General features: G+C 48.3%; 1 protein-coding gene across 2 annotated transcripts in view; it reads right to left on the bottom strand.

Annotated features, from left to right (window-relative positions):
- The window catches only part of FLNC (filamin C), a 90,547-nt gene that overhangs the window by 4,856 nt on the left and 72,035 nt on the right, over positions 1-13,656 (bottom strand). For both annotated transcript variants that reach the window (XM_070947825.1, XM_070947826.1), the window contains 10 exons: positions 11,830-12,003; positions 9,969-10,130; positions 8,016-8,219; positions 6,622-6,774; positions 5,619-5,741; positions 4,628-4,870; positions 2,829-3,098; positions 1,311-1,448; positions 1,055-1,170; positions 465-597 (listed from right to left, as the gene is read on the bottom strand). In XM_070947825.1, coding sequence (XP_070803926.1) covers positions 465-597; positions 1,055-1,170; positions 1,311-1,448; positions 2,829-3,098; positions 4,628-4,870; positions 5,619-5,741; positions 6,622-6,774; positions 8,016-8,219; positions 9,969-10,130; positions 11,830-12,003 — 1,716 coding nt within the window. The remainder of the gene's footprint in view (positions 1-464; positions 598-1,054; positions 1,171-1,310; positions 1,449-2,828; positions 3,099-4,627; positions 4,871-5,618; positions 5,742-6,621; positions 6,775-8,015; positions 8,220-9,968; positions 10,131-11,829; positions 12,004-13,656) is intronic.

Below are 13,656 nucleotides of genomic sequence, written 5' to 3'. Positions count from 1 at the left end.
TCTGAACCTTAGCCAAGAAAAGCCTTTGGCAGGGTGCCAAAGAAGACAAAGGTTGGTGATAAAGCCGAAGGACTGTTTATGAAGAATTTGTTTTGGAATTAATTTGGACTAAGCTGAGAATGATGTAATTCTCAGCCGTTCTAATAAAATATTGTTTGTTTAGGACTGATTGTGTCTGGTAATAACTACTTGGGTCTCAACAGATGGCGAGAAGTGAACGTATTTGGATGGTCTCACTTTGCAACGATGCCCCGACACAGGGCTCCCCAATCTCCATTCCAGTAACTGACACCGGGCCGCAGCATGCCAGAAACCGGTCCACGCAAATCAGGGAAGCTCCATCCGCGGGATGTAGGCAGCACGTGAAACCCCGTCTGCATCAATCCACGGAAAAACCTCTCTTCACGGAACGGGTCCCCAGTGCCCCAAAAAGTTGAGGGCCACCAGCCTAAGTTGGCACTCACCGCTGTCCAACTCGGAGACGTAACATTCTTCCACCAAGCCGGAGGGCGTGTGGACCTTGGCATCGATCACGCCCCGTGCCCCGTTAAGCTGCACCGCGAACGAAGCCGGCTGGTTCACCTTCAGACCCGTTTCCTGCAGAAACCCCGGAACGTCAGATTCACACAACGTACCAGGCCCCAACCTTCCCCAGCTTCCTGCCAAGATACAGGTAGTCCTCGACATACGTCCATAATTAAGGCCCAATGTTTCTGTTGCTAAGCGAGACGTTTGTGAAGTGAATCTGCCCCATTTTATGACCTTTCTCTCCAATTCCCTTTCCCTTTCTCTTTCTCCTTCTCCTCCACCGCTTCTCCTCCTCCCTCTACTTCTCCTTCCCCTTCACCTCTTGTTCTTCCCCTCCTTCTCTTCCAACCTTTCCGCTTCTCCTCCCCTTCTTCTTCCTCCTCTCTACAGCCCCCGGGCTTTCCTAGCACTGATAATGTTACCTAGCTGGGTCAAGAAACGTCTGCAACAAAACTACCGAGCTCAGAGAGCACCAAGGAGCCCAGAGTTTAACCGTGAGCTGCAAATGTTCTCTTCCATCGAATACCTGGAGGCTGGTGACCGTCAGGCGTCGGGCATCGTCCGAGAGTGAGGCCACGGGGACCACAAATGGACTGTCCGGGATTTGTTCATCGTTGAATTTGATGGAGACCTCATAGTCACCTGGCAGAGGAGAGGGGAAGGAAGGAAGGAAGGAAGAAGCTGCTGAGCTTTCTGGACAGCCTGACTGGGACATTATTTCTAAATTATTGCTGGCACTGATTTTGGCCCTGGCTTGAGCCCCAATGCACCCAAAGACCTACCTGGTTCTTGGACCACGTAGGAGACTCCGCAGGAACCGTCTTTCCGGTCCTCAAAGGCAATCTCGGCCTTGCTGGGCCCCTCCACTGCAATGGAGAGACCCCCGGCGCCGGCCTCCCGGGTCCAAATGCTGAATTCAGCTGGGAAGAGAACACGGAGTCAGCAGACAGTCAGGGAAGAAGGAAGGAAGGAGAAAGGAAGGAAGGAAGGAGAAAGAGGGAAGGAGGAGAAAGAAGGAGGGAGGGAGGGAGGAGAAAGAGGAAAGGAGGAAAAAGGGAGGGAGGGAAGAAGTAAGGGAGGGGAAGAGAGAGAGGAAAGTGATTGGGAAGAAGGAAGAGAAGGAAGGAGGAAAAAGGGGAGGAAGGAAGGAGACAAAGGGAGAGAGAGAGAGGATTAGGAAGGAAGGAAGGAGAAAGAGGGAAGCAGGAGAAAGGAGGGAGGGAGGATGGAGAAAGAGGGAAGGAGGGAAAAGGGAGGGAGGGAGGAAGGAGGAAGGAAGGAAAGAAGGAAGGAAGGAAAGGAAGGAAGGAGAAAGAGGGAAGGAGGAGAAAGAAAGAGGGAGGGAGGAGAAAGAGGGAAGGAGGAAAAAGGGGGGAGGGAGGAAGTAGACAGGGAGGGGGAGGGGGAGAGGAAAGTGATTGGGAAGGAAGGAAGGAAGAGAAGGAAGGAGGAAAAAAGGGGAGGAAGGAAGGAAGGACACAAAGAGGGAGAGAGAGAGAGGATTGGGAAGGAAGGAAGGAAGGAAGGAAGGAAGGAAGGAAGGAAGGAAGGAAAAAGGGGAGGAAGGAAGGAGACAAAGAGGGAGAGAGAGAGAGGATTAGGAAGGAAGGGAGAAAGAGGGAAGCAGGAGAAAGAAGGAGGGAGGGAGGATGGAGAAGGAGGGAAGGAGGGAAAAGGGAGGGAGGGAGGAGGAAGGAAGGAAGGAAGGAAGGAAGGAAGGAAGGAAGGAAGGAAGATTGCTGGGTGACAATTCCCCAACCAGAAAAGAAGGCTGTTAATTAATTCAGTCTAATAATGAACCTTTTAAATCTGACAGCCCATTTGAGGGCAGAAGAAACTGGGGGAATCAACCCCCCCCCCCCCCGTTCAGCCGTGGCATCTCTGTTCCTGCCACTGTGAAGTCGCGTCAGAGGCGACCCAGGGAGGGTCAGAAAAGTCACAATGGCGGATGCAGCTGCGCAGTAGAAGCCGCCCTCTTTTTTTTTTTTACCTGCAACAGGTGCTAAAAAGAGGCAAGGCCTCCGTTCGGCATTTGGGCGTTTTCAACTCCCTGCGTGGTGGGCCTCCCCGAACAGAGACCGACCGGGTTGGCCATGAGCTTCCAAGCGTTCAGAGATCCAGGATCACAGATCCAGCATCCTGAATCATGCTGCTCCATTCAAACCAACCAAGCATACTACTAGTCCTCAAGGATGCCGAGACTGGCGGCTTTTTCACTTCCAATTCAGTTGGAGGAAAAGAAGGGGGGTTCAAAGCCACACCCGGCCATGCCGGGGCATGGAGGATGGCGCCACCCTTACCTGGCACGCTGGCCACGGCCCTCTCCAGGCCAGGCCCTCCTGCTCGCACTTTGTGGGAGCCTCCTTCGCCCAACGGCCCCACAGTGAACTGGAAGGGGCTTCCGGGCACGTGTTGCCCCCGATATTTGACGTTCACGGTGTGGGAGCCCATCTCCTGGGGCACGAAGCGCACCGAGTAGGCGCTGTCATCTCCCTCGATGATTTCCGCTTCGGCCAACTTTCCCGAGGGACTAGTAACTTGAGCAGTCATGGCTTGGAGGCCGGCCTCCCCTGCAAAGGACAGATAAGAGTACAGGAGGGTCAGACGGTGAAGCCGGACACCCTTCCCTTCCTCCTCATCCACCAAACCAGGGCTTCGGGAAAGTGGCCATGCATTCCCTTTCAAACAAAGAAATAAATCATGCTTCTAGTCCTCAAGAAAGCTGAGACTTCAGGGCTTCGGTTTTTTCAACATCGGGGATGTGGGGGTGGGCTTTTTGCTCAGTTCCTGGACCTCCAAGTTTTTTCCACACCCGTCCTTAATTCCGTGTTGAAATACACGTCAAACAATTTCCCGCAAGTGCCAAAACCACACAGGAGCATAAATTAAAGGCATACAAACGCTAGTAGAATTTACTCACAAACAAGAGGCAAACATTTTTTTTTTCCTGATTAAATATCTTTTGTTTTTTGTTTTTTTTTAGCCAACGTTTAGTAAAAGGGACATTGTTGGACCGAGGGCAAAAACACAGCACTCCAAAAAGCAGCATGCATAGGAGATACAGAATGCAAAATGGCAGAGTCGGAAGGGACCTCGGAGGTCATCTAGTCCAACCCCCTGCTCAGGCAGGAAACCCTATACCATTCCAGACTTCCAGTCTCTTCTTAAGAACCTCCAGTGATGGAGGAGCACCTACATCCTCTGGTGGCGAGCTGTTCCACTGGTTAATTGTCCTCAGTGCTATGGTGACATTACCACGATTTGTGACGGTTTTGCTGTAAAGCAGCATTTGCTTCCAATTTCTGGTGAAAACTACACCACAGAAAACATTTCCTTAATCACGGTGGTGCTTACTTCACAACTGCTTCACTCGCTTAACGACCGTCATGAAGAAAGTCATCCAATCAGGTCCGGGGACACGTGTTACAACTGTCACGGCTTAGAACCACAATCCCCAGGCTCCTGTACGGTCGTACCTCGAGGACTAACTGTATTTAAAGGGTAAACAATCTGGGTTTTTTTTTTAAGCGCTTGTGACATTTCAGCTTGACCATTGGATCAGGTAGAATTGGAAACCACGTTCGAGCTCCAAATCCATCTTTCTCAATCTTGGCAATTTTCAGCAGCGTGGACTTCAACTCCCAGAATTCTAAAGCTTGCTAGCTATGGAATTCTGGGAGTTGAAGTCTGGAATTCTGGAAGTTGGGAATTCTGGGAGTTGAAGTCTGGAATTCTGGGTGTTGAAGTCTAGAATTCTGGGAGTTGAAGTCTGGAATTCTGAGAACAAGTTGGGAATTCTGGGAACTGAAGTCTGGAATTCTGGGAGTTGAAGTTGGGAATTCTGGGAGTTGAAGTCCACCCCGCTTAAACTTGTCAAGGTAACATTGCTCAGAATGGACAGATAAAACTCTACTGTGACCCACCCCTCAAATTAACCTCCAGTGGGAAAGCCCCCATGCCAATTCAGCTTCTCTTCCTGCCCGAGTGAGGCTGACATGCAATTCACACACTGCCGTGTCTCCCCTCCGTGCTTCCTGTGGGTGCGAGACACACGGGCGCAAGCGAGCGAGCGCACGGCACACCGGCAAGGCCCACGCACCCTCCTGGGTCCGGGCGATGCTGCCAAAGGAGCCGAGGCTCTCGCGGCCGAGGAACTCGCCGAAGACGTTGTGGAAGGGGTCCCCGCCCACTTGCGTGGACTCTTCCACCCGCACCTCGCGCTTGGTCTCCCCGCCGCGCGTCTTGCTGATCTCCGTCCGCTCGGTGCGCGTGTAAGTGTGGCTGCTGCGCGTGAAAGTGCGAGTCAGACGCTCCTGGGCCGAGACCATCTGGAACCAATTCCCTGCGCCAGCAGCCATGAGGGGGAAGAAGGAGGAAGAAGAAGGAAAGAAGGAAAGAGAAGGAGGGGGGAGGAAGGAAGGGGGGCAGGGGGAGGGGAGGAAGGAGGAGGATAAGGAGATAGTAGGAGGAGGGGGAGGAAGAGGAGGTGGAGGAGGAGGAGAAAGAGGAAGGAAAGGAGGAAGGAAAGAGGAGGAGAAGGGGAAGGATAACAAGAAGGAGGAAGGAGAGGAAGAGGAGGAGAAGAAAGGAAGGGAGGAGGAGGAGGAAGGAGGTGGAGGAGAAAGGAGGAAGAGGAGGAAGAAGAGGAGGAGAAGGAAGAAGGAAAGAAGAGGAGGAAGTGGAGCAGGAAGGAGGAAGAGGGGGAGGAAGGAGAGGAGGAGGAAGGAGAAGGAGGAAGAGGAGAAGAAGAAAAGAGGAGGAAGAGGAGGGAGGAGGAGGAAGTGGAGCAGGAAGGAGAAAGAATGAAGGAAGCGGAAGGAGAAATGAAGAGGAAGAAGGAGAAGGAAGAGGAGGAAGGGGGAGGAAGTGGAGCAGGAACGAGAAAAAAGGAAGGAAGAAGAAGGAGAAAGGAAGAGGAGGAAGAGGAAGCCAGTTAGAAAGTGGGACAAAGAGGTGGGGGCTGCACATAGCTTTGGAGTGGGCAACCTTGGACCGCCCGGCAGCCTTGAAAGGATTCCCTCCAGGGTGGGGGAACCCCCCAATGCAGCCAGGCTCTCCTGACTTAATGCCAACCTCTGGAGAACCTTTACCTGGGATCTTGAGGTTCAGGTCACAGGTGCTGCCCACGGTGGCGATGGAGGGCGCCTGCCTCCGGCGAGTAATGCTCTCCTTCATCCGTCCCTCTCCGGTCACCTTCACAGTGAAGGGGCTTCCTGAAAGGGCCAGCAAGACTAGTGGTTATCTCAACAGCCTGGAACATCCCCATCCCAGCTGAAGGACCCAGGATTGCTGCAGCCTGGGGAATTCTGGGAGTTGAAGTCCACACCTCTTTAAACTTTTTTTTTAAAAAAACTTTTTTATTTTTTAGACAAACAAAACATTTAATACATCAGTTTTCTCTTCCCTGTGACATCTCGGTGTTATCTTCCAAAGTTCTTTCTTTTTCTGTATAGTTGTCATTACTTCTATCTTGATCCTTACCCAGTCCACAATATCATCACGAACATAATATTCTACTCATCGCATATTTTTACATACTTATATAATTCATCATTTATATCTCTTCTCCAACCCATAATAAAAATCATTCCTTATTTTAAAACATTCTGAGTCTTCTCTATCTTTAACCATCAAAGTTAATCTATTCATTTCTGCACAATCTAAGATTTTTTTTTTTTATTACTTCTCCTTCCAAAGGTATTTTCTCCACTTTCCAATTTTGTGCATAAACAATCCTTGCAGCTGTTATTACATGTATTATCAAAATAAACATTTTCCTTGCTAATTTTTTCAGGTAGGATACCCAGTAGGAATAGCTCTGGTTTAAATTCGATACGCTGATGTATCATTTCCTCCAACCAAGTCTTAAATTTAATCCAATAGTTTTTAGCTTCCGGACATGTCCACCACATATGATAATATGTTCCTGGTAGCTGAAGACTACCACCTCTTTAAACTTACCCGGGTTGAGAAACACTGACCTAATCCCCCCCTTCCCCGCCCCCAGCTTTCAACCTGAGAGCTAGAAACTTGAAATTCGGCCACAAGTTGGACGAGGAAGACAGGGACAGACAGACCGACAGACAGACATACCTGGCACGTGTTTATCGGCAAACTTAATATTGATGATGTAATTTCCGGGCTCGGTAGGCGAGTAGGTGACTTTACAGGTGCCATCTTCCATGTCTTCACAATTGATGTCCACTTTGCTGGGACCTTCGATGGAGAGGCCGAGACCTCCGTAGCCTAGAACCAATAAATCAGTTTATTCTCCTGGCAAGCTTTGAATATCAGCTTGTTGAGAAGGAGCGGCTGAATTTGGGGTGGGTGTGAAAAGAGGAATCAATCTAGCATCCCTACGTAACCACAAGCAAACTAAGTGCCATCTCCCTTGGATTCCATGGAGCCTTATCTAACTCCAAGCAGGTGCCGGCTTTTGGTTGAGAATAACAGAATACAGGTTGTCCTTGTTTTACAACAGCTCATTTAGTGACCATTTCGAAGTTACAACGGCACTGGAAAAAAAGGGACCCGACTGTTTTCCATACTTATGACTATTGCAGCGTCCCCGTGGTCAGGTGATCCAAATTGGAGACACTTGGCACACTGACTCATCTTTATGACGGTTGCTGTGTCCCCGGGGGGAGGGGGGTGTCACACAATCCCCTTTTGCAACCTTCTGACCAGCAAAGTCCACGGGGGAAAGCCAGACTCGCTTAACAACCGTCTTCCTAACTCAACAACGGCAGCGATTCGCTGAACACCCGTGGCGAGAAAGGTCGTGAGCTGGGGCAAAATTCAGTTCACAACTATCTCGCTTAGCGACATAAATGATCCACAGCATTTGGTAGGAAATGATCGTTACCTAACTTGTTGGGTTGGCAATATATAAAACCTCAATATAGCTTTAAGACTGTATTGCTGTATTGCATCATACTGTGTCCTGATTGGTTAGCTCTGTAGCCAAAGTCCTTAAGAGGGAGCTAGAAATATGGTTTGTTTCTCTCTGCTGATTAGTATTACTCTTTGCTGCTCTCTACTGCTCTTTGCTGAACGTTACTGATCGTTACTGCTATTTACTGCAATTTTGCTACTGTTTGCAACTGTTTATCGTGTATAACTACAACGACTGGTAAGAAGACTTTGTTATTGGATTATCCCTGGACTATTGTTTTACTATCTATTGCTTTATCTGTGTATGACCTTGACTGTTTATTGGACTGTGCCTTATTACTATTTTCCTAAAAATAAACACAACTCAGTGTATCTGTGTGTTGACTGTGATTATTTGCAACTGTTCTCAGTCGCTTTCATGTGCACACCCTTGCTACTCAAGGGTTGCTCTGCTAATTCCTCAACAGTGGTCATAAGTGGAGGACTGCCTATATTACGTCAATTTTTCCTAGCTCTGAAGGCCCCATCATTGCCACCAAGTTGTGTAGTTTGGTGAAAGGTGTTTTGAAGCCTCACAACCTCCTTTTCCTCACCTGCAGTCCGGGTGTCGACGATGAATTCGGACATCTCGAAGGTGCGTCCTTCCACCAGCCCTTTACCGGAGACTTTAACCTTGCTGGCGTCGCCAATTTCCGACTGTCCCACCATGATCTTAAAGGGGCTGTTGGTGACATGCTTGCCGCTTTTCTTGACGCTCACCACGTGCTCCCCAACCTCCTTGGGGGTGAAGGAGATCCCTGGGGGGGGGAGAGACAGAGTGGGAAATGAAGGGGGGGCAGGACAAGGGCGAATGGGGTCTGGGGGGCAGCTGGCAGCCCCAAGGTTTCACCAAAGCCAGGAGCTCTTTCCTCAAAATGCACGGACTGCCAGGGAGGAAGGGAAGGGGACTCCCAAAGAATTCTGGGAAATGAGACACACGAATCCCCACGATGGAAGAACGGAGGGAGAAAGTGATGGAGGGAGAAGAGGCAAAGATTAATTGTCCTAAGTAAAGAGGAGAATTTATCTCATTTTGGAATGGAACGGAACATCTCTAGAACATCTACCCACCATTCCCAAAAGACGATCTAACAGCTAAAAAGGGAACAAAAAAATACCCGCAATCAAGGCCCAGGTGAGCAGAGGTTAACCCCAAGGTTAACACTACTAGACCAACAATCAAGCAGTCGGCAATACCCCAATCGAGGAACTACCAACTCAGACAAACAATCCAAAGGTAAACAACAGCCTAATCGAAGAACTACCAAGACCTCCTCCTCCTCTTCCTCCTGCCCCTCTCCACAAACCCCACTTCCTTCTAACATTGATGATGTTACCTAGTTGGGTCATGAAATGTCTGCAAGAAAAGAATCAAGTTCAGAAAGCACAAGGACCCCACAATCCTTCTTCCAATCTCCCTTCCATTGAGGACCTGTCTACTGCATGAGTCAAAAAGAGGGCTGGGAAAATATCTACAGACCACTCACATCCTGGACATAAACTGTCTCAACTCCTACCCTCAAAACGAGGCTGTAGAGCCCTGCACACCAGAACAACTAGACACAAGGACAGTATTTTCCCAACACCATCACTCTGCTAAACAAATAATTCCCTCAACACTGTCAAACTATTCACTAAATCTGCACTACTATTAATCTTCTCATCGTTCCCACCACCCATCTCCTCCCACTTATGACTGTATGACTGTAACTTTGTTGCTTGTATCCTGATTGCTTATTTATACCCTATGACTATCATTAAGTGTTGTACCTTATGATTCTTGATGAACGTATCTTTTCTTTTTATGTACACTGAGAGCATATGCACCAAGACAAATTCCTTCTGTGTCCAATCACACTTGGCCAATAAAGAATTCTATTCTATTCTATTCTATTCTATTCTATTCTATTCTATTCTATTCTATTCTATTCTATTCTATTCTATTCTTCTCCTTCTCCTTCTCCTTCTCCTTCTCCATCTCCTCCTCTTCCTCCTCCTCTCCACAAACCCCACTTCCTTCTAGTATGAAATGTCCGCGAGAAAAAAACCAAGCTCAGAGAGCACCAAGGACTTCAACATTCTCCTCTTCCTCCTCCTCTCCTCTTCCTCCTCTTTCTCCTTCCCCCTCCACTCTGCAAACCCCACTCCCACTAGCATTGATGACATTCCCCAGTTTGATAACGAAACGTCTGCAAGAAAACTACCAAGTTCAGAGAGCACCAAGGACCCCGACATTTTGATCCTGAGCTACAATCATTCTCCTCTGTGACTACTCTCTTTTTAGGTATACCAGATCTGACTGCAGAACTCCAAATGTCCACTAGGAGCAGCAAAGAGCCAGTGGTGGTTTCTTTTTGTCTCTCTGCTGCTCCTCCAGCTTCCCTCCCGATTTTCACAGCTTGTAATGTAAGCCCTCTGTCCTCTACAACTTCAGCGGCTATTCCTCGTTGCACGGTTGCGTGTCCGTTCCGAACGAGGCTAAGCGGAAGCGGCAAAAGAGAGCTCACCGATATGGCGGTTAGGTAGGCGCTTGAGCAAACAGGGCTCTTCGTTCCCAGAGGGGGCCCGGATGCTGGCGGTCAAGAGGCTCAAGTCACTCTCGGTGATCTTCAGCGACACGTCGGTGGAAGTGCCCAAGTTCAGTTGGGAGGTGCGCATGGAATCGTCCCCTGGGTCAGAAGAATGGTGATAAGAGAAGCCGTCACGGTTAGGGTTCAAGACTTCTCTAAAGCATTTGAAAGATGTCACAATGACAGAGTTTATTTATTTATTTATTTATTTATTTATTTATTTATTTATTTATTTATTTATTTATTTATTTATTATATTTCTAGAGTTGGAAGGGACCTCTAACCCAACCCCCTGCTCAAGCAGGAGACCCTACACTAGTGATGGCTAACCTTTTTGCGGTCGCGTGCCAAAAGTGGGGGGAGACCGGAGGGATTGCACACGTGCGTGCCCACACCCATAGTTTAATGCCCCCCCTGCTCCAGCCCCCCACGAATGTGCGCATGACTCCCCTCGTACTCCCCTCGCTTTTGTCATGCAACGACAAAAATGTTACTTGTGGGCTTGGTAGGCCCGTTTTTTCGCCCTCCCCAGGCTCCAGAGTCTTTCTTGGAGCCTGGGGAGGACGAAAACAGCCTCCCCCACCACCCCAAGGCCCTCCGGAGGCCGGAAACGGCCTGTTTCCCAACTTCCGGTGGGCCTGCAAGGCCCATTTTTCGCCCTCAGGCTTCAAAGGTTTTCTTGGAGCCTGGGGAGAACGAAAACGGCCTCCCCCCACCCCTAAAGGCCCTCCAGAGGCTGGAAATGGCCCATTTCCCAACTTCCGGTGGCTCCGGATGACCCGAAAATCAGCATGCGCGTGCTGGAGCTGAGTTAGGGCAATGCCCACGTGCCCACAGATATGGCCTACACCGTTCCAGACAAATGGCTGTCCAAACTCTTCTTGAAAACTTCCAGTGTTGGAGTACCCACAACTTCTGGAGGCAAGGAGTTCCACTGGTTAATTATTCTCATTGCCAGGAAATTTCTCCTTCTTTCTGGGTCGGTTCTCTCCTTGATGAGTTTCCCTTCGTTGTTTTTTATCCAGCCTTCTGGTGCTTTGGAGCAGGGGTCTCCAACCTTGGCAACTTTTAGCCCGGAGGACTTCAACTCCTAGAATTCCCCAGCCAGCAGCTGGGGAATTCTGGGACTTGAAGTCCTCCGGGCTAAAAGTTGCCAAGGTTGGAGACCCCTGCTTTGGAGAACAGGTTAACCCCCTCCTCTTTGTGGCAGCCCCTCAAACACTGGAAGGCTGCCCTCCTGTCACCCCTAGTCCTTCTCTTCATTGGACTAGCAATACCCAAATCCTGCAACCGTTCTTCCTATGTTTTATGAAAGTAAAGTAAAATAAAAATAAAAAGAATAAAATGAAAAATAAAATAAAATAAAACAAAATAAAATTAATAAAATAAAATAAAATAAAAAATAAAATAATAAAATATGTAATAAAATATGTAATAAAATAATAAAATAATATGTTTTATTCTATGACTGTTCACTGCCCTGAGTCCTTCGGGAGTAGGTGGTATATAAATTCAATAAAATAAATAAATAAATAAATAAATTCAATAAAATAAATAAATAAATAAATAAGTAAGTAAGTAAGAAAGAAAGAAAGAAAGAAAGAAAGAAAGAAAGAAAGAAAGAAAGAAAGAAAGAAAGAAAGAATAATAAAATAAAGAAATGAAATAAAGAAATGAAATGGAATAAAGAAATGGAATAAAGAAATGAAATGAAATGATAAAATAATGAAATAAAAATAAAAAATTAAATATAAAAAGCAGTTGAGGTTGGGGGGGGTGGGGAGGAAAGAAGGCCTACCTGTGATCTTCGCAGTGAAGGGGCTGCCAGGAATGTGCTTGTCGTCGAAGCGGACAATAATGTTGTAGTCGCCGGGAGCCGTGGGCAAGTAGGAAACGGTACAGGTGCCGTCTTTATTGTCCTTGCAGGTGATTTCCGCCTTGGACGGGCCCTCCACAGCCAGGGACAGGCCTCCTGTGGGGGGGTGGGGGGGGAGAGGAGAGCCTAATTAGCTTCAAGAGGGAAGATTAGTTTTGGGGTGAGAGCAATGTTGCTCCTTAGCTGCTTTTCTGGTGTTGGAGGTGGGGTCAAGTGGGGAATTAGCCTGGAATCATTATGTGAGCACAAGAGGGCAAGATCTGATTCCACTGAATGCCTTTCAACTTTATCTGAGCTTTCCCAGGTGAATTTGCCAGTCTAGGAAGATTCCTGTATTATAGGCAGAGAACAACAAAGTACAGGTAATCCTCGACCACAAAATTCCCATTACTAAGGGAGACCGTTGTTAAGTGACTTTGGTCCTATTTTATGACTGTTCTTACCATAGTCCCTTAGCGAATCTCTGCAGGTATTAAGTTAATAACATGGTTATTAAGTGAATCTGGCGTCCCCACTGACTTGGCTGGTCCTAGAAAGTCGCCAAAGGGGGTCAGGTGATCCCGGGGACACGGCAACTGTCATAAGTATGAGTCAATTGCCAAGTGTCTGAATTTTGGATCATGTGACCCTGAGGATGCTGCAGTGGTTGTAAGTGTGAAAAAAACGGTCATGTCGCTTTTTTTCAGTGCCATGGTAACCTCGAATGGTCACTAAATGAACTATTGTTAAGTCGAGGACTATCTGTATTCTGTTATTCTCAACTGTTGTGGCCCATCAGGGGCCTGTGCAGCTAGTAGCTGATTCCGACAGCGAGGAGGCTGGTGTGGTGCTGCACCAGCAGCCTGTGCAGCCGGCGCTCGAGTCAGACAGTGAGGAGGCTGGAGAAGATGTGGTGCCAGAGGCGGGGATTCAGCCAGGGCCTTCAGAACCTCCAGAAGCTTCCATGGGTGAAGAGGAAGAAGAGGAGGAGCCTCTTCTCGATGCACGGACGCACTGAGCAGCCAAAAGGCAGGAGTGGCTCCTCAGGAGGAGGTCTCCTCGAGAGTAAGGCTTGGGGCTAATTGGCCACTCCCTTAGCCTATTTAAGGAAGAACGCCACTTGCAGCAAGCTGTAGGGAACAACTTTAGTTCAATCTCCTTCGTGTCTGGATTCTCTGCAAAATTGTTCCTGGGCTTTCTGCCAACTCTAGTAAGACTGATGACCTTATCTTAGAATTCTGGTCGGCTGTTAAGACAGTTTATTAACAGCCTTTGGTTGATAAAGACTAAGTTATTTGAGTAAAATAAACTTTGTATAGAGTTTGTGTGTGCTGCGTTCTTTGGGGTCCGTAGCTAAGGCAGAACATCAAGGGACGGTCAGTACCTGCTAGGATAGATAAAACTCCATGGAATTCAAGGGAGGTGGCACTTAATTCACTTGTGACTACGTAGGGATGCTAGGCTGATTCCTCTTTTCACTCCCACCTCAAGTTGATGATCACATATCCCGCACCCCCCTCCGGGACACTGCAACCGTCATAAATATGAACCAGTAACCAAGCTGTCCATTCAGTTACCGGAATTGTGATCAGGTGATCATGGAGTATGCCGTAATGGTCATAAGTGTGAAAAACGATCCCAAGTCACTTTTTTCAGTGCCGTTGTAACGTCAAACGGTCACTAAACGAACTGTTGTAAGTCAGGGACTGCCTCTACCCAGTTTGAACTCTACACCTGTGAGTCTGGTGGCTGTTCGCACCCGATACTGGT

The sequence above is a fragment of the Pituophis catenifer genome, unplaced genomic scaffold (genome assembly GCF_029215685.1).
Source record: "Pituophis catenifer annectens isolate HBS135680 unplaced genomic scaffold, rPitCat1.0.hap2 SCAF_7, whole genome shotgun sequence".
NCBI lineage: Eukaryota > Metazoa > Chordata > Lepidosauria > Squamata > Colubridae > Pituophis > Pituophis catenifer.
This window is presented reverse-complemented; position numbering and strand designations above follow the sequence as displayed.